This window comes from Hypanus sabinus, chromosome 3, assembly GCF_030144855.1.
Source record: "Hypanus sabinus isolate sHypSab1 chromosome 3, sHypSab1.hap1, whole genome shotgun sequence".
Lineage (NCBI taxonomy): Eukaryota > Metazoa > Chordata > Chondrichthyes > Myliobatiformes > Dasyatidae > Hypanus > Hypanus sabinus.
In genome coordinates, this window is record NC_082708.1 from 38,010,230 (window position 1) to 38,038,070 (window position 27,841).

The following is a 27,841-nucleotide window of genomic DNA, read 5'->3' on the forward strand; positions in this document are numbered from 1 at the left end:
CCTTCCTGAAGTCCACAATCAGCTCTTCAGTCTTACTGACATTAAGTGCAAGGTTGTTGCTGCGACACCACTAAACTAGCTGATATATCTCACTCCTGCTCCTGTACACCCTCTTGTCTCCATTTTGAGACTCAGCAAATAATGGTTGTATCATTAGCAAATTTATAAATGGAATTTGAGCTATACTTAGCCACACAGGCATAGGTATAGAGAGAGTAGAGCAGTGGGCTAAGCACACACTCCTGAGGTGTGCCTGCGTTGATCGTTAGTGAGGAGAAAATATCATTACCAATCCACACAGATTGTGGTCTTCTGGTTAGGAAATTGAGGATCCAATTGCAGAGGGAGGTACAGAGGCCCAAGTTCTGCAGCTTATCAATCAGGACAGAGGGAATGATAGTGTTAAATGCAAAGCTATAGTTAATGAACAGTTTCCTGACATAGGTGTTTGTGTTGTCCAGGTGATCTAAGGTGAGGTGAAGAGACATTGAGATTGCATCTGCCATAGACCTATTGTGGCAATAGGAAAATTGCAGTGGTCTAGGTCCTTGTTGTGGCAGTTGACTCTAGCCATGAGCAACCTCTCAAAGCACTATAGATATGAGTGCTACTGGACAATAATTATTAAGGCAGCTCACACTACTCTTCTTAGGCACTGGTATAATTGTTGCCCTTTTGAAGCAATATGAAATGAACACTAGTCACCACCATCCAACCAGAATAGCCCCCTTTTAATCACACTGTTTGCCTCCTGCCAATCAACTAATCTTTTGTACATACTAGTGTGATATGGCCCTCTAATTTTCTTTAATCCATGTACTTATCTAAGGGACTCTTAAACATCTATACTGTATCGGCCTTTACCCCTACTCCAGCCAGCATGCTCCATGTACCCACCACTCTCTCTGTAAAAAACCTATCTCTGACATCTCCCCATATACTTTTCTCCAATCACCTTGAAATTAATAACATTTTGGATCATTCAAACATGCCTGTAAAGATCTCTGAAGGATAGAATAAAGAGAAGAAAGATTCAATTCCTTAATAGCATAGGAATGAATAATCAAGAATACAAATATGAAAATTTAAAGATGAAGACCAAAGAATTATGCTCAACTGATCACAATCTGAATTATATGCCTTTCAATACACACAAGTACGCAGATTAAAGGAAAGGCCACTTGACTGACCGAGGAATAAGCACCAGGCATGGGATGGAAAGAATCAAAGCATTTGGGACAAGTCCACCTGAATTTGGCTGCATGGAAGGTCTTAGCAGAAAGGATGTTTGTTTAGAAGGAAGACTTGGGTGGAAAAGGCAATAAAAATAAAAGTTTTAGGACAAAGGGAAATTACTTAGACTATCAGTGAAAACAATGCTCTGATACTATAAGTAGGTAAAGATAAAACTAGAATAAAACCAGGAGTTTGTGAAGTAAGAGGTCTGAACAAAACATTTGAGCAAGAGAATACATTAATGTGTGCGGATAAATAATCATCCTTATACAAATGCAGGCATGCAATGGATAAATTGAATAAATTACAGGTGCAATTTAACTTGAAAGATAAGGCATGATTGCTGTTAGTGAGACATGGCTGCCAAGTCTGGAACTCAACATTCCAGGCAATATAGACAGGAAAGGAAGAAAGACAATATAGGGAGAAAAGTCTCTAAGTATTTATTTTAATGGTGACTTTATGGTTAAATGGATTTAAGATTAGTATGGGAGTAGAATGTATGTTCCTTCGTGGCAGTTTTGAGGTCAGAGAGTCTATTGATGCATGATTAGATAAGCATGTAATGATGGCAGAGGAGTTTTAATATTTAAGCAGTTACATTGATTGGCATAAACATACCAGCATATAACAGAAAGATTCTGCACTTCTTGAGCATGTTCAGAATAGATTTTTGTAACAAGGTTTAATGGACCAACAAGAAAGCAAGCCATATTTGATTTTGCAGCGAATTGTTTTGTAAAGCTTATTACAGGTGCATGAAAACTCATCTAAAATTAATCATAAAATTATTCATTTTAATGTGTTTGACAGAGGGAAATTTTAAGCAGCTATGAGGATTCTAGATTTAGGTAAAGCTGACTTCAAAAAGTCCAGAGTGAAATGGACAAAGCTGTCAGCCTCCAAAATGACAATAGGGGCAGGTATTAAAAAAAGAGCTTAGTGTGTTAAGGTGTTACTTTGAAGAAATAACAAGCAGGATAGACAAAAGATAATCAGTTGATGTAGAGTACTTTGACTTTCAGAAGGCCTTTGACAAGGCTGCTTAAAAAGTTACAAGGCCATGCCATGGTATTACAGGAAAGATTCTAGCTTGGATAAAGCAGTGGCTGATTAGCAAGAAACAAAGAGTGGGAATAAAGGGAGCCTTTTCTGGTTGGCTGCAGGTAACTAGTGGTGTTTTACAGGAGTCCACATTTTTTTAAACTTCATATGTCAATGATTTGGATGACAGTCCTGGTGAAGGGCCAATGTCTGAAATGTCCACTATACTCTTTTCCATAGATGCTGCCTGGCCTGCTAAGTTCCTCCAGCATTTTGTGTGTGTTGCTTGGATTTGCAGCATTTGCAGATTTTCTCTTGTGGATGACCAAATTGATGGCTTTGTTGCAACGCTTGCAGAAGATACAAAGATAGGTGGAGGGCCGGGTAGTTTTGAGGAAGTAGAGTGGCTACAGAAGGACTTACACAGATTAGACAGATGGACAAAATGGTGGCAGATGGAATACAGTGTTGGGAAATATATGGTCACGCACTTTGGTAGAAGAAATGGAAGTGCTGACTATTTTCTAAATGGAGAGAAAATACAAAAATTTGAAGTGCAAAGGGACTTGGGAGTCCTTGTGCAGGATTCCCTGAAGGTTAATTTGCAGGTTGAGTCTGTGGTGAGGAAGGCAAATATAAGGTTAGCATTCATTTCAAGAGGACTAGATTATAAAAGCAAGGATGTAATGTTGAGACTTTATAAAGCACTAGTGAGGCCTTACTTGGAGTATTGTGAGCAGTTTTGGGCCGAGTGCTGAAACTGGAGAGGGTTCAAAGGAAGTTCACAAAAATAATTCCAGGATTGAACAGCTTGTCATATGAAGAGCGTTTGATGGCTCTGGGCCTGTACTCACTGGAATTCAGAAGAATGAAAGATGTCCAAATCAAATGGTGAAATGCATTGATAGAGTGGATGTGGAGAGGATGTTTCATATGGTGGGAGAGTCTAAGACCAGAGGACACAGCCTCAGAATAGAGGGACGTCCTTTTGGAATGGAGATGAGGAGGGATTTCTTTATCAGAGAGTGGCGAATCTGTGGACGTTGTTGCCAGAAGCAGCTGTGGAGGCCAAGTCTTTAAGTACATTTAAAGCAGAGGTTAATAGATTGGTCAGTGCATGAAGGATATGGTGAGAAGGCAGGAGATTGGGGCCAAGAGGAAAACTGGATCAGCAATGATGAAATGGTGGAGCACACTTGACAGGCCAAATTCCCTAATTCTGCACCTAAGCTTTATGCTCTTAATCATTTTAGAAAACTAGCTTTAAATAACTAAAGGGACAACCAACAATTTAAAATACAGTACAATCATACCACAGGTCATGGTAACTGCTGAGTTCCTCCAGCATTTACTTGTGACTTTCGAGATACAATAAGGAATTATAATAAGAAAATTGCAATTGCTAGCAAATCAACACAATTTTTACAAAAATATTAAGAAAAAGTGGTCGATAAGGAGCAAAGTGGATCTCCTGCAAAATACTCATCATGATATTATAAATAAAGATAATGAAATTACAATTAATTTATAAATATAACTGCATAATTTTTTAATTATGGTGAAAATAATGGTGAAAATTCCCAGGATTAGATGGCTACCCTTTCAAGGTGTTAAAAAAAGTTGATGAGAACATCATAAATAGTTTGCCCATAACTATCCAGAAGTTGCTTGATTCTAGATTGGATAAATGCACTTTATACTCAGTTATTTATGAAGAGTGAGATGCAACCTACTAAATTATGGATGTCAGTTGTGCCAGAGGACTGGAAAGTGGCAAGTATAACTTTCTGTTCAAAAAGAGAGATCAACAATAAGGCTAACAATTGTAGGTCTGTCTGTTTAATAACAGTAGTGAAAAATCTTTTAGAAATATTGATGAAACATTGGCAAATATGGATTAAACATTGGCAGAAAAATGGTAGAAACTGGAGTCAACATGCACTTTAGCAACTAATTTTGGTTTCAGGTGTAAGCTTTGCTTATGGTGGGTGCCTTAGCAAATTTGCTCCATTCTCATTCTTTAGGACAAACACACAAAATGCTGGAAGAACTCAGCAGGTCAGGCAACATCTATGGAAATGAATAAGCATTTGACATTTTGGGGCAAGACCCTTCATCAGGAACGGAAAGGAAGGGAAGGGGGAAGACACCAAGTAAAAAGGTGAGGGATGGGGAAGAGTACAAACTAGACGGTGATAGGTGAAGCCAGGTGGGTGGGAAAGCTCAAATGCTGGAGAAGAAGAGGAAAGTGGGAGAAAGAGGAGAAGCAGAGAGGTACCAGGGAGTGGTGATAGATTGGTAAGGAAAAGAGGTAAGATGCCAGATGGGGAATAGAAGAAGAGGGAAGGGGGGATGAAGAAAGAAAAAAATTAAAAAATAATTACCAGGAGAAATTGATGTTTATGTCATCAGGTCGGATGCTACCTAAATGGAAATATGAGGTGTTGCTCTTCTACCCTGAGAACGAACTCATCGTGGTATGGACTAACATATTGGAATGGGAATGGTGATAGGAATTAAAATAGTTGGCCATTGGGAAATTCCACTTTTAGCAGATGGAGCAAAGGTGCTTTACAAAGCAGTTCCCCAACTTATGTTGTGTCTCACCTGACCCTTCCCTCCTACATAGCCATTTTTTCTATCATCCAGTGCCTATCTAAGAATTTCTTTCATTTTTAAAAGCTTTTTATTGATACATAATTTTCTACAGCTATAAAATGATACAGAACTTCAACAAACTGATATATATACAATTAATAAAGCTGAAGAAAATAAGCGGATTGTATTTATGAAAATAAAAAGAATTATGAGGAAAAGAAGGAAAAAAAGAGAACCCAACTAACTAAAATAAAACCCACTAACTACAAAAAAAAAGGGGGAAAAAACCCACTAGGAATCAACCCCTGGAGTAATACATCTTACCATCATCTATGTATATATATATATAAAGAAAAAGAATCATCAACCACCAATTCATATTTATATAGAATAAAATTAGAAGGAAACCATATAAAATAATTCAAATTAAATGATAATATTTGGCAAAAGAGCCCCACCTTCTTTCAAAATCAAATCGAGGATCAAAAGTTCTTCTAATTTTTTCCAAACTGAGACATAACATTACTTGAGAAAAACCTTGAATTAATGTAAGGACAGAGGTATCTTTCCAGTTTAATAAAATAGCCCTTCTTGCCAACAATGTAACAAATGCAATTATATGTGTCTATCTAAGAATTTCTTAAATGTATCTGCCTCTACAACCACCCTGGCAGGGCATTCCACACACACAAAAACTCTCTGTGTAAAGCATAAAGAACTGAGCTCTGATATCACCCTTATGCTTTTCTCCAATCATGTTGAAAACTATGCCCTCTTGTATTAGCCATTTCTGCCCTAGGAAAAATTTCTCTACCTATCCACTCTATTTATGCCTCATATAATTCTGTAAGCCACTATCAAGTTTCCTCTCACTCTCCTTCACTCCAAAGAAAACAGCTTTAGCTTGCTCAACCTTTTATATGTCATCACCTCTCATTAAGCAGCATCATGGTAAGATCCCATTTTATTCTCCCCACAATGCCATCAACTATCCGCCCCCCCCCTCATTTGTACCACTCAGCCATGATGAAGGTTGTGAGATGAGGGAAGAAACTAGAACACCCAAGGGAAACCTATATGGTCACAGGTAAAACAGGCACACTTCAAAGAAGACATTGGAGTTGAAATTGGATTGCTGGAACTGTGAGGCAATGACAATTTGCTTTTGAACTTTTTAAAATAATTTTTTTATATCATCCATTCACCGTTTGACTTTCTTCAGTTGTGTACTGTGTCAACTCTTCAACTCCCATTATTAGTGCTTCAGAAATAAACTCAAGCTCACAATCTTCCTCTATTCTCTTGGATACTTTACCTTATCCTCATGGGTTCATTGCTGAAGTAAGTTTGGGAAACATATATCTTCACAATTTCTCTGAGATTTCATTTTTTCCAACTCGTATTTGCCTACTTGTGTCAAAACATGAACCTTGTAATGTAGTCTGAACCTCCTCCCTTTTAGATCAAGATATTAGTTTCATTTCAACTACCTTTCATCTATTTTCCCTTTCAGAACTGGCTAAATCAGACTCAAATTCTACTGTGCATCAGCATTTCTGTAAGTGTATTTTATTGTGGAATATGGTGCTAATCTTTAACTCAGAATAAAGTCTAACAATTTCACACACTATCCAAATTGAAATGTAATTGCACTATCCAATACAATATCCTCAGAAATGAAGTAAGAAAATGGGAAGTTGTAGGTGGAAGAGATAAAGGGCTGAAAAAAAAAGCAGCCTGATAAGAGAGGAGAGTGCACCATGGGAGAAAGGGAAGAAGGGGAACTGAAGAGAAGTGATGGGAAAGTGAGGAGAAGACAAGTGGTAAGAGGGGAGCTGGAATGTGGTATGGATAAAGGGAGAAGGGGGAAGCACCAGGAATTACTGGTTACTGTAAGCCGGAGAAATCGATATTCATACCGTCAGGTTGGAGGTTAGGTGTTATGCCTCCAATCTGAGAGTGACATCACCATGACAGTAGAGGAGACCATGGACTGACATGTCAGAATAGGAATGGGAAGTTGAATTGAAATGGGTGGCCACTGGAAAATCCTGCCTTTTGTGGCAGATGGAGTGAGATGCTCAAAAAAGTGGTCCCCCAATCTACTGTATGTCAGGTAGATGACCCCAATAGACTTGTAAATGACGTGTAGCCTCACCTGAAAGGACTGTGTGGATGAGGGAGGAAGTGTATGGGCAGGTGTAGCACAAGTAGTCAAGGGAGCAAGCTCTGCAGAAAGTTGAGTGGGGAGGGAAGAGGGAGGGAAAAATGTTTTTTGTGGTAGGATCCTGTTGAACATGGCAGAAGCTATGCAGAATGATGTGCTGGATATGGAGGCACAGGGGGTGGTAAGCAAGGACAAGGGGAACTCTATCCCTGTTATGGCAGCATGAAGATGGGGTGAGGATGGGCATGCGGAAATTGGAGGAAATGCAGGTGAGGGCAGCTTTGATGGTAGAGGAAGGGAAAGCCCATTCTTTGAAGAAGGAGATCATGTCAGATACTCTGAAATGAAAACCTCATCCTAAAACCCTAAGTGGCAGAGATGGAGGAACTGAGAGTCAGTAGGTGTATAAAAGATATTAGTAAATAGTCTGTCTCCAAAGATATGAGAATTGGGATATTGTTAAACTGAAAGCAGTAGTTCTTAACTTTATCTCTTGGACCAGACTTGGACAAGGATTTGGTGCCCATTTCTGACAGTGTCCCTTTTCTGAATCTGACAGAGACACCGTCAGAGATGGGCACCAAATCCTTGTCCAAGTCTGGGTGAAGAGATAAAGTTAAGAGCTACTGCTTTCAGTTTAACAATATCCCAATTCTCTAAATGAAATCTCTCCATTATTCTACTTCACAGTTCTTAAGTCAGAATGACTCTGTACCACTTTAGATGCATAGCTCATCTGTGAACAGCTTGTGGTGTCCTTGATGTTTTAAATTCTTATCCAAACATGTATCCAAAGTAGTCCAGCCACTCAAAGTATATGTGTATAACGGTTTGGATTCAGAGTTAATTCTGCCACCTGCATTACTTTTACAGAAAGTCATACCCTGCTGCATCTAGGGTGACTACTACATTCTCTATGTCATTTTTAATGTCTTCATGTTGCAATTTTGATAATGTATCTATTTTGCTATTCTGTTTGAATAGAAGATGGTGGATTGCTGCATTCTTAAGGTTGCACTTTGGAAATTGCAGACCTGGGTTGAACAATGGCCCACAAGGATTTGTGATCAGTAACCACCACCAATGGTCTCCCTATCAAGTGACAGAAGTTTCTAATCCCAAGTATGATTTCCAATGCTTTCTTTTCCTATTTGAGCATAACTCTTCTCACTCTTTGTAGTGTGTATGATACAAGGATAATAGGTCCTTTCTGGTTATTGTCCAATTTGATAAATGCAAATATAATTCTGCACATATATGTTATAGGTATAACTTGGCAAATTCTTTAACACTTGTCAACTCAGCATACTGCTTCTGCATTGTGTAATTAAGGATTACCTTACAAGTCCCTCCAAAATCAAATGGGATTGCCTACTTTGAATATCACAACAATACATGAAGCACAATGATGCTATGACTTATATGTGTTGCATTTGGCTTAATGTATATGCAGCTTTAATGTCCCTAAATGCCAATACATGAATCATTGAATTTACTATAAATGAATATTGTAGAAGCTATGTAAACATAGTTTCAACATGATCATTTCTGTTCAATTGTAACTCATTTTGCTAATCTTTTGTATTGATCCATTTATTCCATCATCTACTCCAACAGATAGCCTTACTTAGTGACTATTATAAGAAACTACTCTTAATATCTAACCTCATCATGCTTTAAATTACCCGGACACGACTGAACTTCTTGATGCACATATAACTGAGCAACTGGCCACTGTACAATATCAGTATGCATATCAATACACTAACATTACCTCGCACTTTAATTTTAAAATTGCTGCATTTTATTACGGCCAATGATGGTATGTACTGTATGCTGTTAAAGCTTCATGCTTCAAGCTGTTCATCAGCTTCAAAGCTCTCCTATCTCACTTGCATTATTTACATTGTCATATATTAAGTACCTATTTGGTTGATCATTTTAGGCTTACAATCTTGGTTTAAGTATTACCATTGAGACTATGAATGTTCCCTTTGCGCAATTGAAGCATGTTACTGCTTTTAATTGGCATACTTGTGGTAGATGATCTTCATTTCAACAACATCTGGTTTCCTATCAGTCTTAAGTTTTGTGCCGAACTTACTCAGGAGAGTTTGGATCAATACCAGATTTGCAAAGCTTTTTACTGCCATTTGCCTGTGCAACATAATTAAGCAACAGCTAAAATTCCTCAGCATTTTTGGAATCTGTTGTCCTTAAGTGGCAATTATCATGCATGCTCAAATGTTAAATCTTGAATGTTGAATCTTGAATGTTAAATCTTGAAAGTGAATTTACTGATCTGTTAAATCACTCCCACACTTGTCAAAGAGCATTCATTTCAGAAAAGCACAAAGATTACAATGATGAGTCAGGATCAATGTTCCCTCTAATTTTTAGTAGTCAGTGTGTGCAAAAATCTTACGTCGTGCAAATTTTTTTCCTGTGACAAAAGTATGTGCACACTGAATGCACACGTGGCACAGTTCATGTAGGTTTACAAAATATTTGACATAAAACTGCGCAGAATTAACAAGAAAATAACATACATATTTAAGTCACTGTTAATTTTTCTCTGGCCTGTCTTTAGCATTCACCCATTCTTTGTAAACTCTATCTAGACTAATAGAACTTCCATCCAACTGATAGCTTTTGATTCTCATTAACATATCCAAATGACATTCACCTAAACAGTTTCTCAGCTTGTTTTTGAGTTAACCTTGCTCACAGTCCCCACTAGTGCAAGAAAGATTCCCCCATCAACTGTGCAAGGTCACAAAACTGTTCACTTTGAAGTACAAATGCCACCATTTGAGCAAAGTTACTTGCCAAATGATGCTTCAAAAAGTCATTTCCAAATATCATCCCACTTCTTTCCACTAGCAAATTCTCCAGCAACTTTCGCATCACAACAATACAAACAGATAACTCCAGTTTCCAAATCTTATATAAATATTTCTCGCAGCTGAACATTCATGATCTCATGTTGCTTTCGGTGTAGCAGTTTCTACTATTTTGTTAAGCCACTTAACTTTAAACAAATTTACAGTTCTTTTGCGCTTCACGCCCTTCGCTTCTTTTGAATTTGACATAGTGAATCAATATTTTTTTTCAATAAAACTTAGTAAGCTGTCTACAGGATTTGAAACCGATCTTTGTAAACTTTATGTTATGAACACTGTCCGCCAAAGATGGCTGCCGCCATGATGCAGCTGTACAAACCGGAACAGGAAAGGTGAGGCGACGTAAATCAGTGACGTGCATTGTGGTATTTGAAAAACCAACTAACCAGTTAACAGAAATATTTAGCTAAAAGATTATTTTCAATAAGTATAATTATTAATTACTACGTAATTTTAGGTAACTAACCTTTTGTGTGCACATTAATTTCCTTCGTGCACTGGTTGAAAAACATGTGTGCATGTGCACACGCGCACAGCTTAGAAGGAACATAGCTCAGGATCTTCTAATATAACAATATAATCCCTAATGGTCTCATTCATTTTTTTCATTTCTGGTTCTAAATTTGTAGATGTACATAGTCCTGATATGCTGTAATTCAGTAATTTCCTTATCTCCCTCTAAAATTAAACATCTTCTGTCTTGTGTAGTGCTTGGACACCTGCCAAAGTAGCATAAGGAACTGAACTTGTCTCTATTAATAAAATTGCTTTCTAATGCTCTCGCACGGCTTCTTAATGCAGATATTAGTCCATTGTGTGTGGCCGATCAGTGGCGGCAACTAAGCTCGATGAACTAAATAAAAGTACAGAAGGACTAAGTGGAGCAGCCATTGTCGGGAGTAGGTCAGGGGTGAGAGTAGAAGCGACAGGCTTTTGCTCATTCAGTGAAAGTGGGCTTCGATGAGGTAAGTGGGTAAGTGGACTTAGTTTATGGTTTTTCTTTGTCTTTTTTTTGAGGAATAGCGAGCATATTGGTAGGGTTAGTATTTTGCTCTGGGTGACGGTTGTGGGTGATGCACTATCAATAACTCCAAAAGACTGGAAGTAGAGTAAATACTGAAAGGCTTTAATTAACAGTAAAACGGAGCACATCCATGCTGGATGACTGTGGGAGGAGCAGTGACACAATCACCTTTATCCAGGGTTCTGTGGGAGGAGCCACAGGACCAGTCAGTAGAGGGGCATGTCCAGACAGATACACATGGTTTACCACAGTGGGAATCCTGGGAATCTTCCAGTCTCCCAGATGGCCACATCTGCGCCAGGTGCACCGCGATGCAGCTCCTGAGATACCATGTTAGGAATCTGGAGCTGCAGCTCGATGACCTACAGCTTATTAGGGAGAGTGAACAGGAGATAAAGAGGAGCTACAAGGAGTTAGTCACCTTGAGAATGCAGGAGTTAGATACCGTAAGTGGGTGACAGTCAGGGAAGCGTGAGAGAGAACACCACTGTGGCCATCCCCCTGAGTAACCATTATCTCGTTTTGGATGCAGTTGAGGGGGATGACCTGATAGAGGATGACCACGACGATTGGTCTCTGGCACTGAGCCTCATTCTGTGGTGCAGAAGGGAGAGAAGAAAATGAGGAATGTGATAGTCATAGGGGATTTCATAGCAAGGGGAACAGACAGGAGGCTCTGTCAGCCTGATAGAGATACCTGCATGGTGTGTTGCCTCCCAGGTGCCAGGGTACGGGATGTCTCAGATCGGGTGCAGAGTATTCTGAAGGGAGAGGGTGAACAGCCAGAAGTCTTGGTACATGTTGGTACCAATGATGTAGGTAGAAAAAGGGAGGAGGTCTTGAAGAGAGAATTCAGGCAGTTAGATAGGAAGCGAAAGGCAGGACCTCTAAGGTAGTAATCTCAGTATTGCTGCCTGTGTCATGTGCTAGTGAGTGCAAGAATAGCATGATCAGGTGTATTAATGTGTGGCTGAGAAACTGGTGTAGGGGGCAGGGATTCAGACTCCTGGATCATTGGGGCCTCTTCTTGGGGCGGTACGACCTGTACAAACAGAACGGGTTACACGTGAACCCAAAGGGGTCCAATATCCTAGCAGGCATATTTAATAGAGCTGTTAGGAAGGGTTTAAACTAATTTGACAGGGGGATGGGAACTGGAGTGATAGGGCTGAGGAAGGGGAAAACGGAAATAAATCAAAGATAGCATGCAACAAAGATTATAGAAAGAACAGACAGGAAATGAGGCTTAATCAAAGCCAGTGGTGTGAGTTACAGGGCAATAGAGACATGGTGCAGTTAAACCAGAAAGCACCAAATACTGGACTGAGAGTGTATTTGAATGCACGCAGCATAAGGAATGAAATGGATGATCTTGAAATTCAGGGACAGATTGGCAAATATGACGTTGTGGCCATCTCTGAAACTTGGCTAAAGGTTGGCTGCCATTGGGAGCTTAATGTCCAAGGATATAGGGTGAATCGGAAAGATAGATTAGTAGGCAGAGGGGTGGTGTGGCTCTGTGTATAAGAAATAATATTAAATCATTGTAAAGAGATGACATAGGATTGGAAGGTGTAGAGTCTCTATGGATTGAGTTAAGAAATGGCAAGGATAAAAGGTCCCTAATGGCAGTTGTATACAGGCCTCCACACAGCAGCCAGGATGTGGATTACAAATTACAGCAGGAAATAGAAAAAGCGTGTCAGAAAGGCAATGTCATGATAAACTTTGGGGATTTTAACATGGAAATTGATTGGGAAAACCAGGTCAGTACTGAACCTCAAGAGAGAGAATTTGTAGAATGTCAAAGAGATGGCTTTTCAGAACAGCTTGTTGTTGAGCCCACTAGGGGATCGGCTGTGCTGGATTGGATGTTGTGCAATGATTCGGAGGTGGTAAGAGAGCTTAAGGCTAAGGAACCTTTAGGGAACACTGATCACAATATGATCGAGTTCACGTTGAGATTTGAGAGGGAAAAAAATAAAATCGAATGTGTTGGTATTTCAGTGGAATAAAGGAAATTACAATGGCATGAGAAGGGAACTGGCCAAAGTCGACTGGAAAGGGACATTTGCAGGAAAGACAGCAGAGCAGCAATGGCTGGAGTTTCTGCAAAAAATGAGGGAAGTGCAAGTCAGATATATTCCAAATAAGAAGAAATTTTCAAAGGGAAGAAGGACACTACTGTGGCTGAAAAGTGAAGTCAGAGTCAAAGTAAAAGCAAAAGAGAGTGCATACAAGGAAGCCAGAGCTATTGGGAAGATAGAGGATTGGGGAGCTTTTAAAAATGTGGAGAAGGAAACTAAGAAGGTCATTCAGATGGAAAAGATGAATTATGAGAGGAAGCTGGTGACTAATATCAAAGAAGATACTAAAAGCTTTTTTAAGTATTATAAAGGGTAAAGCAAAATCGAGGGTAGATATAGGACCAATACAAAATGACGCTGGAGATATTGTAATGAGAGGTGCAGAGATGGCAGAGGAACTGAATGTGTACTTTGCATCAGTCTTCACAGTAGAAGATGTCTGAGGTATACTGGACATTCAAGAATGTCAGGGAAGTGAAGTTTGTTTAGTAAAAATTATGACTGAGAAGGTGCTCAGGAAGCTTAATGGTCTGAGGGTAGAGAAATCTCCTGGACATGATGGAATGCACCCTCGAGTTCGGAAGGAAATAGCTAGAGAGATGGCGGAGGCATTGACGATGATCTTTCAAGAATCAATAGATTCTGGCATTGTACCAGATGACTGGAAAATTGTAAATGTTACTCTGCTACTTAGGAAGGGTGGGAGGCAGCAGAAAGAAAACTATTGACCTGTTAGCCTGACATCAGTGGTTGGAAAGCTGTTGGAATCGATTGTTAGGGATGAGATTACTGAGTACCTGGAGGCAAATGACAAGATAGGCCAAAACCAGCATTGTTTCCTGAAAGGAAAATCCTGCCTGAAAAACCTACTGCAATTCTTTGAGGAAATTACAAGTAGGGTAGATAAAAGAGATGCAGTAGACGTCAGAAGGCCTTTGACAAGGTGCTGCACATAGGGCTGCTTAGTAAGATAAGAGCTCATGGAATTACAGGGAAGTTACTAGCATGGGTGGTCGGCAGAAAACAGAAAGTGGGAATAAAGGGATCCTACTCTGACTGGCTGCCAGTTACTAGTGGAGTTTCACAGGGGTCAGTGTTAGGACCGCTGCTTTTTACAATGTATGTCAATGATTTGGACTACAGTATTAATGGATTTATGGCTAAATTTGCTGATGATACAAAGATAGATGGAAGAACGGGTAGTGTTGAGGAAACAGAGAGCCTGCAAAGAGACTTAGATGGTTTAGGGGGATGGGAAAAGAAGTGGCAAATGAAATACAATGTTGTAAAGTGTATGGTCACCTACTTTGGTGGAAGAAATAAATGGGCAAACTATTATTTAGATGGGGAGAGAATTCAAAATGCAGAGATGCAAAGGGACTTGGTAGTCTTTGTGCAAGATACCCTCAAGGTAAATCTCCAGGTTGAGTCATTTGTGAAGAAGGCGATTGTAATGTTGGCATTCATTTCTAGCGGTATAGAATACAAAAGCAGGGATGTGATGTTGAGGCTCTATAAGACACTCATGAGACCACACTTGGAGTGTTGTGTGCAGTTTTGGGCTCCTTATTTTGGAAAAGATATATTGACATTGGAGAGGGTTCAGAGAAGATTCACGAGAATTATTCCAGGAATGAAAGGGTTACCATATGAGGAATTCAGTTCTTGGACTGAATTCCCTGGAGTTCAGGAAAATGAGGAGGGATTGCATAGAAACATTCTAAATGTTAGAAAGCCTGAACAGATTAGATATGGCAAAGTTATTTCCCATGGTAGGGGATTCTAGGTCAAGAGAGCACAACTTCAGGATTAAAGGATGTCCTTTTAGAACTGAGATGCGGAGAAATTACTTTAGTCAGAGGGTGGTAAATCTGTGGAATTTGTTGCCACAAGTGACTGTGGAGGCCGTCATTGGGTGTATTTAAGGCAGAAATAGATAGATTCTTGATTAGCCAGGGCATCAAAGGGTATGGGGTGAAAGCAAGGGAGTGGGGATAACTGGGAGAATTGGATCAACACATGATTGAATGGCAGAGCAGACTCAATGGGCTGAATGGCCTACTTCTGCTCCTATATCTTATTATCTTATTGAGCAGACATACTTTTAATCTTGATCTCAATTTCAGAGATGCTGTTTTGTCCTGAAGACCATTAACATCCATTCTATATAGAAACTGAAAGGCACATGCACTTTCAGTTAAACTTGCTAACTTAGCATCATGCTAAGCTTGATGGTATTACCAGAAGGCATCAGAGCTGCCATCTTGCATTTCACATGTGGAGAAAAATTGGGAGTATCCAGGTGTAATTTATGCAATCACAGGGGAGTGTGTAAATTCCACACAGACATCCAAGATTAGGATTGAACCTGAGTTACTTCGATTTCATTTCTTCCAATTCCACAGTTGGTTTGAGCAACAACCGAACTTCTTGACCAGGTCTGCATACTCTTATGCATCGAGTTGCTGCCACATGACTGGCTGATTAGATATTTGCATTAATAATTTGAAAATTATTAATTTGCCTAATAATATAGCCACTAAATCTATATCGACAAATATAGATACTTAGTCAAATAAGTCATGCAGAAATGACATATTTATACTTCCTATATCCTACACTTACAGGATTTAAGGATGCTTAAAATACAATATGCAAGTGTCCAGTTTTTTTTAAAAGTAGCTGACAAATATATCCATTGCAAAACTAGTCAAAAATTCAACCACTAAATACATCTGTCTCTCAGTTCAGCTTATTTCAAGTGCAACTGGATGGAAAGTTACCTTGTTATTTTAAATATCTGTACATGACTCTGTAACCATTATACTGCAGTAGCATCTGAAACTGCCAAAGACACATTACTTGACAAGATAAATGACAATAGCTGCAGCAACTGATGCTCCAATTCTCAATACCACAGTTAAATTACCTTTGCTTGCTTTTGAAGTTGCTGTGAGAACAACACAGTTAGCAGTTTCAAAGCTAGCCCTGAATAAAAGGTCACTCCCCAAGATTTTATTGTTTAAAACACATGGGCCAAATATCAACCTTGTCAGATACTGGTGTCATGATTTTACATATCTTGAGAACGTCCTGCTATTACCAATTTTACAAAGAATACCAGATGCTATGAATGGCTTAATCTCTGCACCTTGAGAGTGAATGCATGGACTCCTTTCAGTTTATCCTGGTAATGAAAACATGGAACATTAGCAATAATCCAACACTTAGATACATTTGTTGTCTCACAACAACTTTCACTTTCAGTAGATCATAATCTAAATACTTGAATTAAGTATAATAATAAATAAATGATGAACAGAAAGAATATGGAAGCTAAGAAATGCTTATAAGTGAAATCTATAAAATGAAAACAATTTCAGTAGGGGACACCAGGTACAATAGTTGCGTTAACAAATTGCTATACAGAATAACATGGTACAAGTATATAGGGAACTAGCCTTAGTAATTCTTTGTAGTTAAAAATATTTGAGAGGAATCAGTGGGGATTAGATGACCCAGAAACTGCTAAACTGGAATTGCAGTATGTACTTTGCCTTGATCGTACACTAAATGATTATGCACAATAATCAAATGTGCAGTTGACTTCTTGAAACCATTGTACATTTTATACAAGGAGTTAAATACGACTATTCATAAAACTTAATCTGTTATCCACTAATGTGCACTTAAGACTATTAAAATAGAGACCAAACAATGCAGTAACAGCAGTTCAAGTGTTGAGCATATTTTATAGCTATATACAATGTGCTGGAGGAATGGATGGAACGAGTCAGGCAGCTTCTATGTAGGGAAATGGACTGTCAACATGTTGAATTGAAACTCTGCTTCTGATGGAAGCTTTCCTTGATGGAATGCACATTCAGCAGCAGCTTAATTTGCAGTGTGCCTATTTTGCAAAGAAACCCATTTTTTAGTTAGATGGTCAATTTTTTGCTATGTAGTTTCGTCATAATAGATTAATGTTGTGAATTCCCAAATGCTAAGATTTAGCATCACATTGATATAGGATTGCTATGAAGATCCTTCATAAGTATTTCAGTTATAGTAGATCATACTTTATATGGCACAGCAGAACAGGGAACATGTCAGGATGCTAGTACTGTACACTATAGCAGGAGACAAGTCAACAAGCCACTGTTTCCATCTGTCATTCCAGGTGGATATCAACGGTCCCATGACATGAAAACAATACAGGCAGGCTCACTATATATATATATCTATCTATCTATCTAATTCAGACTATGATGCCAATTTAAACTAAAGACTTTGTTACATGTACATTGAAATATACAGTGAAATGCCTTGTAGCATGATACTATTACAGCATGGGGTGTTCCAGCATCACCTAAAATGTGTTTATGTGCTTTCTGTGATTGTGTGAGTTTCCTCCATGTGCTCTGGTTTCCTCCTACTGTCCAAAGATGTACAGATTAGTATGTTAATTGGTCATTGGAAATTGTCCTGTGATTAGGCTAGGGTTAAATAGGATGGCTGCTGGGCGATGCAGTTCAGTGGGCCAGAAGGGCCTGTTCTGAATGGTATCTCAAAATAAATAATAATTAAATAAATCAGCGAGGAGTGTGCTACACTTCCAGGGCCTACATGGCATGCACAAACTTGCTAACCTGGATCTGCCTTTGGAAAGTGTGGGGAAACCAGCACATTCTGAAGGAACCAACACCATTATGGGGAGAACACCCAAACTCCACAGACAGCAGCAGGAATGAAATTCTGATTCTGCAGCTGGTGCGGTAAAGCACTGTGCTAACCTGCTACTGTGCTGTTAATCTCATTTGCTTGTACTTGGCCTATATCCCTGTGGGTTTATGTGCCTGTTTAAACGTCTCTTAAATGCTCCCATCATATCTGTTTCCAAGGAGCAGATTCTGGGCATCTACTACACAGTGTAAAAAAATTTACCTCACTAATCACCTTTAAATTATCTCCTTTTCTAATGTTACTTATTTCACATTGGAAAAAAAGACTATTTTCCAGGTCATCAACCATGTTAGCAGTTCTCTTTTTACTTGGAAACTTGCTCCTTGTGGCTGCTACATTTGAGTTTCAATCGTTGCAAGTAAATGTAAAGCAAAGAATCCAGCACTAAGCGAGATTATTAAAACACCATTGTTTTTTGCCATGGAGTCCATTTTGGACCCAACTTACCACTTTCCTCTTATTTGCCACTGACCTTTGCATACTTTTAGGATTCTGAATTAGTCATATGGGACTTTATCAAAATCCACAGAGACAGAGAGAATGTGAAATGCATCGCCTTCATCTTCTTTCCTGTAATCATAAGAGATTCTGCAGTTGCTAGAAAACCAGAGCAACACACGCTAAGTGCTGGAGGAACTAGGCAGGTCTGGCAGCATTTATGGAGAGGAATAAACAGTTTTGGACAGAGGTCATCTTTGTAATCTCTAGAATCTTAAATGTTACTATACATATACAGTCTTTAACATTCCAAGTCTTATGGAGATTTCTTTAGCTATTTAAAAAATCGTTAAAACATTTTAACCCTCCAAATTAATTTGATCATTATGACAAGCATGAAACCAGTGCCATGTGGTTTACAGTGTCATTTCATGCTGCAGTATTAAGGTCAAGTTTTTCAAATGTAAGTCTGATGCAACAGCACAGACTCATTTTCACAAGGCAGTGCTCCCTAATAAGGGAAACAGCCCTTAAGATTATCATTACCAAATTACTTTAATTCTGCTGCTGGGCATTATCTGCACATCCAGCTCACAGAAGTCTGCCTTTGAAAGGGACATTTTAAACTATATCATTGTGGTAAACCATGTATATCTGTCTTGGACACGCCCCTCTGCTGACTGCTCCTGTGGCTCCTCCCACAGGCCCCTGGATAAAGGTGATTGTGTCGCTGCTCCTCCCACAGTCCAGGGCAGTCATCCGGCATGGACGTGCTCCGTTTTACTGCTAATAAAAGCCTTTCAGTATTTACTCTATTTCTGATCTTTTGGAGTTATTGATAGTGCATCAATTATACCACCTTACTGTAAGTTATGTGGCCGAAGAAACAGCAGGAGACAAATGGGAGAAGACAAGGAGCATGGTTCCTGGTTTACTGATGATAATTTCAAGATTCTAGAAGATTAAATTCACAAATGGGGCATGATTCAATATGCCAAGGAAAAGGTGGCCTTCAAGTTTATAATTTGATTGAGCTAGCAGGAAGGGAGAGGCATGATCGCTCAAGGAAACATGAATCAAATTCCAACACTCCCTTATCATACTCATACACAACTAATACAGCTTCAATCTTGTCATAATTGCAGCGATATCGAAACAGAGTTGAGGGACCATTAGTTTTAGATCCTGACTAGGATGGAGGACAGGATCCAAATCAAATTGGCAGTGGAACAGCTGAGCATCATGATAAAGACTCAACAGTAATATTGGTATCCAATGAGCATTACCTCTGTGGCCCTTATTTAAATAATAATTTTATCTAAAAGTATTCTATTGCTTTTACTTTTCTGACTGCAGGTTTTTAAACCCAATTACAAAGATGAGAGGGAAAAAAAAGTAGTCATGGAAATGCTAGTCTGCAAAAGGCATGTTAGAAGAATACCATTTATCATTAAGCCTCAGACTTCCAAGCATTATCTGAGATAGTGGTATCACAAAGAAAAAATAAATATTACTCAAGAGGGATAATCATAGGAGGTGGAATAACTATGCTTTCAGCTCTTCTCTCCACACTTTCCTGTTACTTAAACTAGGTAATACAACAACAATTCACTAATGTAATGCATTTGGTGTTCACAGTATGGTCATTACTACATAGCCAAAGTCAAAGTTGAGTTTATCGTCATATGCACAAGTATACAGTATGTATGCAGAGTGTATTGAAAAGCACACTTGCAGCAGCATCTCTGGCACAGAGCACCATATAAGCAGCATTCACAAGAAAATCATGAACATTAATCATAGACAATATTTACAGGAAAGAATACAATTAGAACAAAAAGAAAAACTAACAGTTGTAACAGAGTTCCCAAGCTCTAGTGATTAGGATTTTGCCATTTGGTTTGAGAACTAAATGGTTGAAAGGAAGTAACTGTTTTTGAACCTGGCAGTATGGAACTTCAGGCACCTGTCTATCTTAGGGGATCAGAAGTGGAGAGAGTCAACAGCTTTAGGTTACTGGGAATTTACATATTTAGTGACACAGCATGGAATAGGCCTTTCTGGCCCGTTGTATCTGCTGTCTGATGGAAGCTGAGAAAAGATGGTACAGCAGGGATCTTTGATGATACGTTAGCTTGAGGCAGCAGCCTCCTGTAGATACTACCAATGGTGGGGAAGGATGTACTCATGATGAATTGGGCAGAGTCTGCTACTTTCTGTGCTTCTTACATTCTTCATTATATTTACTTATTGATTGAGATTCAGCCCAGAATAGGCCCTTCCAGCCCTTTGAGCCATGCCATTATGTTAAGATGCTACAATAGATGCTGTACCAATCATTGAGACTTTGCTAAAAATGGACATGACTGGATGTTAAATATTCCTGGTAATGAAGGGAAGAAAATCTGAGTGGGTAGTGGTACTGATTTTAAAAATGTTGTGTTTTTGGAGAAGAGGATACCGTACAACAAATAAATACTGCAACTATTTGGTTGGACCAAAGGACCATTAAACAACTGGGACTATTATATAGACTGTCAACAGGTTAAAAAGATATACATAGAAGAGTAAATTTGTGGAGAAAGTAGAGAAACTGGCATAAAAATAAGATTGGCAATAATGGAGTACTTTGATTTCCCATTGCTGGTTAAGGTGATATAAATAAAGGGCAAAGAGCCCCATTACATTTCTGAATTTGGTTTGGAGGAATAAAGCAGGTGTCAGTTGAGGGAGAATTTCATAACAGCATTAATAGGAATCAAAATTTGTCAGGGAAAAAATAATTCACTTACGTTCAAAAAGAGGACAACAGAGAAATTAAAAAATCCCTGAATAATCAAAGGAGTAAGATAAAAGAGAAAATAAAGCATGTGATAGATGTTAGATTATTGAAACAGCAGGAAACAGACTGATTATAAATCTTTCAGAGGAGTGCAGAAAAGGAAATGAAACTGTTCAGGAACAGCCATTACCCCTCAACCAGCAGGGTTTTTGAACCAGTGGGGATTATTTCATCTAACTTCACTTGCCCCATCACGGCACTGTTCCCATAACCTATGGGCACACTTTTAAGGATTCTTCATCTCATTTTCTCTATTTATTATTTCTATTTCTCTTTTGTATTTGCACAATTTGTGTTCTTTTGCACATTGGTCATTTGTCTGGCATGTTGGGTGTGGTCTTGCATTGATTCTATTATAGTTCCTAGATTTACTGAGTATGCCTGCAAGAAAACAAATCTCAGAGTTGTATACCGTGACATACCTGTATTTTGATAATAAATTTACTTGATACTTTGAAAAGAAATAAAGAAAGAGCGACTGGTGACAAATATAGAAAGTATTCCAAGACTTGGAAATAGGTAGAGTATATAAAGAGTAAATGGGCAGCAAAGAGTAGAGGGACCTATTAAGGATGGAAAAGGAACTTTGTTCTTAGTAGTTGAAAGCACAACTGAGATGTGAAGTGAGTTCTTCAAGCACTTATCAAGAATTAAGGTTGTTCTGGAGTTGCAACAAAGAACTTGAGATATGGATGTGCTAAAATTTTAAAGTTAGTAAAAGTACAGAGATGCAGGACCCTGCAGTTGCTGTATCTGTATCTGTATCTATATCTGTGTCTGGGGAAAATCTGAAGGAACTGAATGGATCAAGCAGTATTTGTAGAGAGAAAGGAATTGTCAATGCTTTGGGTGAAAACCTGACACAAGGTCCTGTCTTGGAATGCTGACATTCAACAAATTCAACGCCTTCCTTCAACAAATAATGCTCAAAACACTGGGTTTGTCAAGCTGTTCTTTTTCTGCTTTGAAAAGGCCTGTGATACTTGAAGTGGATAAATCACTCAGTACAGATGTGCTGCATTCTTGGATGCTGAGGGATGCAAGAATGGAAATAGCTGAGGTATTGGCCACAGTTTTCCAAATATCTGGGTGCTGTCTTTGGACTGTTCACAAAAAGGGTGTGGGATAAACCAAGAAACTACAACCAGTATAATATAACAAGAAAAAAGCATAAAAATTAAAATGGTGATTTTGTTTAGTAAGATGTGGATCTACACTTTCAAGGTGATCTTATTAAAACACAAAATTCACAGTGGGTTTTACAGATACATGTCTGGTGATGACACGGATATCTGGAACAATGGGTTACAATGAAGGTCAGCTATTCAGCTCAAGTAGTTTTACCAGACAGTAGCAAAGTTTTACTCATTCATTGAAATATTCAGAACAGAGATTGGTAAACTGCTAGAAATCAAAGGATGTGGTTAAAACAAGAAAATAGCGTTGTAGTAAAAGATCTTAATGAACAAAGTAATAGGGATGAGGGAAAAATTGTCAAGTCATTCTACTACTTGTCATGGTCAAAAAAAGCTGGGTAAGTAATTGAAAAGAAAAAAAAATAAAATGACAGGCAACATGGAGAGGGCAGGTTTGTGAAACTAATTGGATCACCTGTGCATTGAGATAACATATACACAACAGCCTGAATGGTGTGCTTACAAGCTCAAATTAACTAAGCAGTATAAACATAGAGAAACAAGGGACTATAGATCATCGCTAATATTGCCAGGATTTGAGGAAATTAGTGGATTCCATTGAAAATGTTTCTCTGTGGAGTAGACACATGAAGTCTCTGGCACTGTAATAAAAAATCACAAGTAAAGGATCTATAACATCTACTTTACCTGGGTGAGTGAGATTAGTGCAACAGAAATTGATAGCGTTCTTAAGGATTAAACTAAATGTCTTCTGATCTTGTCCTGTATTTTACAATCTGCAGTTTGGTTTCTACCAATATTGATTGTTTTAGTCAATTAGCACTAAAACACAAGAACCACCTACTTAAAAAATCATATTTATGTGGTAATGCATTTCACTATCAAGTTCATTATCAAATACCAAAACACAGATTCTAAATACTAAATATTTCACATTCAACAAGAAAGATAACAAATTTAATCTGTAGTGCCCAGTTTTTGTTTGGCAATTGAAAGAAGCAGGTCATACACCTCCTCCCCATGATGTCTATTGGGGATTTTGGGCAGTGCGGCAGCACAAATATAATGGAACGCCAAAATAAGGGAAATGGAAGATCAGTTATCTTACATAATCACAGAGGAATTACCATTTAAATGGTACCATTTAGGGGGCATTGCCTCAAGATTCAGGGGAGAAGATTTAAGACGGAGATGAGGAGAAACTGTTTTTCCCAGAGAGTGGTGAATCTGTGGAATTCTCTGCCCAGGAAAGCAGTTGAGGCTTCTTCACTAAATGTATTTATTTAGATAGGTTTTTACATAGTAAGGGAATTAAGGGTATGGGGAAAGGGCAGGTAAATGGAGCTGAGTTTACAGACAGATCAGCCATGATCTTATTGAATGGTGGGGCAGGCTCAATGGGCCAGATGGTCTACTCCTGCTCCTATTTCTTATGTTCTATTTCACAATTCAAATAGCATTCTTCACCAAAATCTCAAAAATATATTTTTCCAAATATCCTGTCTTCATTTATGGTCAACCAAAAATTAACTTGCCATGAGAAATACTTCAAAATAATCAGCTTCTTTAATGTGAATACTTCATAGACATCATTCCACTATTTAAAATTCAGAACCCAACACAATAATGCAATGAAAACACATCATTTAATGCAGTTTCACATTTTGTAATGCCTTGCAATAATTCAGAAATGTTCTCACAGATCACATTGTGATATGGTTGAAATAAACATGCTTATCGACAATCTTCAGGCACTACTGAAGAAGAGGAATGCAAAACCCAACTTAAGATAATTACTATTTGCTGGCTTTACAGTCACTTTCCATCTGCTCCACTTGATCATAAACAAACCCTTGCCATGGGCAGTTTTTTAAAAAATACGCTTGTATATAAAACACTTGTGGCAAACTGTGCTGTTAAAACAGACAGAACATTGTTAAACTGACCAACATCTCATTATTTGATTGTACATACACATGACATTTTTTAAAAAAATCTGCATTTATTGAAAATCTTGATAGTCATTCAAAATTATTTGACATCACAAACCTCCTACCTGGAAAAATTGAAGGTCTTTTCTTGGGTCGCCGTATGTGTATTTGCTCTACATTCCTATAGTTCCTATTATCTTTTCCATCACTTTCTTCTCTTTTCAAGGATTCCGGTGAAAGACTAACTTTCCATCTTGAACTGAATTCATTTTGGAGTAAACTTGAGGCATCTTTGATCCCAGAGTTGAAATTACTACCGTCAAGTGCCATTGAAATGGTCTTGTCAACTGAACAACAGGAAGTAAACTCAGCTTTGCAAAGAAAGATTTCTCAGAGGATCTTGTTCCTCTGATGTATGCAAGCCTACCTATCTGATTTGTCCATAGTTTACCTCACAGTCTCAGCTCCTGCACCTGCTAGAGCAGTCCAGCAAGTTAGTGGGTGAGGCTTTATTTAGGTGTAGAATTACAAAAGATCTTTCCTACTAGCAGTGTGTAGTTTCAGAATACAGTTAAAATATATACATATTAATTAATTAAAGTGCTATTCCACACAAACTGTTAAATATCTGGAAGTAATTGCAATATTTACAAGAATTTCAGGAAAAAAATACAGCAAACTATGAAGATGTATTCTTTATATGCAAACATTCTAACTTGTAGTTCCCTCAAAATTAGATGGTACAGTCCAGCATCGACACTGTACTTTATGAAGTAGTCAGAAGTTGTCTAAAATGTATTAGGTAATATATACAGGAACTCTAAACAATGGTAAATTGCTGAGGTACAACAGCTTAAGAAATTTAATAAATTCTTATAATAGTGATTACTAATCTTTCTCCTAAAGGAAGGATTACTGGAATGAATGATTTTAATTATACATTAGCTGCCACATTAAAACAGCTCACATTTGAAATTGCTCATGGAAATCAATTAACTGTAGGTGAATCATAATGTTATCCATAGAGATCCTCCAGCAGATTCCTTGTTGCTCCTGATTCCTGCATCAGCAATCTCCTTGTTTTCAGACTTTAATATTTTGCTTTTACTTTATGCAATTTGCCACAGAGAAGTACAAAAGCAGAAAGTCAGGTTGTTTCTATAAGGCGGCATGAATCCACAATGCCAATTTTACTTTTGAATATAAACACAAAGACTTGGTGTCATTACATCTCTCTTAATGAATAAATTTTTTTATCTTGTTGTGCCACATTTTAGATCCTTTATGCTTTTTTTTAAGCGTATACTGTATATGTGGATTCCATGGTCAATGTACACCACCAGGGAATTCATTAAAAGCTCTACAGCAAGTAGTTTGGGTGCATGGCTGAAACAGTCTTCTTCATGTTCATTGATTTTATTCGATCTTATTAGCATTACAAAACATTATAAAAATATACTGTGGGGAGAGTGGGGTAGTGATCTCGGTGTCCTCAGCATTGAACTATCACTGCATAAAGTATCATGACAATGAGGCAAAACTTCAACAGAATTCTACCCATTACCCTTCCCTCATTAACGATTCAGTGTTTCTCTCAACTGAAAATGACTTATAAAGGAGGAATAAATAGAAGCTAGAATGTAGGAGGGAAAGTTTAAATTATTTTGGCATGGGGATGGGAACTAGAATGATAGGCAGAAGATGGGGCAGTTGGTATACGAATAGATGCAGTGTGTAGTGAGGCTGTGAAGAAGCAGAGGTAGATGATAACGTAAAGATGCGGTAAGTGGGATGTGTTGAAGTGTGCCTTTAAATTAAATAGCAAGTTCAACATTTCCACAGCTATGAAAATGAGGATGAAGTAAAAGGGAAGGAGTATGCAGGAGAGGGTATGAAAATCTCCAGAATAACTACAAAGACAAAATATTTAGAAAGGGATAAGACTTTAACATCTGCTAACATGGAGGCAAAATTGAAAAGGGTGATGAATACAGGACTGAAGGTATTATATTTGAATGCACACAGCACATGAAATAAGGTATATGACCTCGTAGCACAGTTAGAAATTGCCAGGTATGATACTATGGGTGTCACTGAGTCATGGCTGACAGAAGATCACAGTTGGAAGCTTAACATCCAAGGATATGCTTGATGGCTTTGAGCCTGTACTCATTGAAGTTGGATCTCATTGAAACCTATCAAATATTGAAAGGCCTAGGTAGAGTGGATGCAGAGAGGACAATTCCTATAGTGGGGGAGTCTAGGGCACCACCTCAAAATACAAGAATGTTCCTTTGCAATAGAGAGGAGGAGAAATTTATTTAGTTAGAGGGTGGTGAATCTGGAATTCACTGCCACGGACAGCAGTGGAGGCTAATTGATCGGGTATATTTAAAGTGGAGGTTGATAGCTTCTTGATTGGTAAGGGAGTCAAATGTCATGGAAGAAGGCAGGAGTTGGGAGGGATACAAATTGGCCATGATGGAATGACAAAGCAGACTCAGTGGGCCAAGTGGCCTAATTCTACTCCTATGTATTATGGTGTTTATGAGGAGGCACAGAATTCACTCCCCTTTGGGGTTTATTAAAGTCTATCATAAACGATGATTTGATTACACTGCCATTGAGGCCCTAAAAAATGCATATGCCAGACTGTATTTGTAAGGCAATGACAGGAAACCTTTTTTTAAAAAATAGATCCTCACAAATATACTGTACCTGTTGCTGATTGTCTATGACAACACTATGGAAGTGATCACAAGTCTAGTAACAACTGACTATGACTTGGCTGGACACCTGTTACCTACTTATTCTGGTCACAGTGCAATCCTAATTCAGTATTCCTGAAATTTTAATGAGAGCCACAAATGTTCTGTGCTAGCTAGTGTTTCACCTTTAGATAAATGTTGAAGAAAAATAAAGTGATTTTTTAAAGATAGCAGCAATTTCAACACACTAATCAACAATTACTTGTATCCCACACAAAAAAGAGATTAGATTACTAATATTGAGGTTTAATCCTCTAACCTGAAGAGGATTAGAAACTGTTTATGACAAAGTGCTGTGAGTACCGTATGTAAAGGCCAAATTGTGCTAGCATTCCTGAACGTGAGATAATACTAAGTGATATCAGATTCATATGAAAAGATCACATTGCTCTGTTGCTGGACTCCACATTACGTCTAGTGATAAAAACTAACCTTACTGGTATTACTCGGTATTATTCTAGAGAATCTGCCTCTCTGAAAGTATACCAATCAAACTTGGCATAGAATCAGATACGTCATTTAAATTCACTGGGGATTCTTTGCTAGAAAAGGCTAAAGATAAGCTTTGTTTTTGTTTTATTGATTTGCAAATGTTTTGATATTTTAACCTTATTTATCCACTTTGGTAACTATTTACATTACCTTTTACAGTTTTTAATAGTTTTTTAAAATTGTAGACATTTTTAAGTTGTAAAATGAGCTCCTGGAATGGGCCTTGCAGATTGACAGAAAATAGAACCCTGTTTTTAGCTTTGCCTACTGTCAAAGACAGTCAAGGCTGGAACAGAAAGCTGCCTGAAACTGGTTGCCAATGAATCTTCACCACACCTTGCTATTGATTGTATCCCTGCACTCAGCTTAGATAAGCACGAAGAAGTGAAAACAATGGACAGCATGATCCAA

At 38.2% G+C, this 27,841-nt stretch overlaps 1 protein-coding gene across 2 annotated transcripts in view; it reads right to left on the reverse strand.

Moving 5' to 3' along the window:
- Positions 1-24,646, reverse strand: part of LOC132391211 (protein furry homolog) — a 260,162-nt gene extending 235,516 nt beyond the window's left edge. For both annotated transcript variants that reach the window (XM_059964113.1, XM_059964112.1), the window contains exon 1: positions 24,296-24,646. In XM_059964113.1, the coding sequence (XP_059820096.1) occupies positions 24,296-24,500 (205 nt within the window). In that variant the 5' untranslated portion in view covers positions 24,501-24,646. The remainder of the gene's footprint in view (positions 1-24,295) is intronic.
- Positions 24,647-27,841: the final 3,195 nt, after the last annotated feature.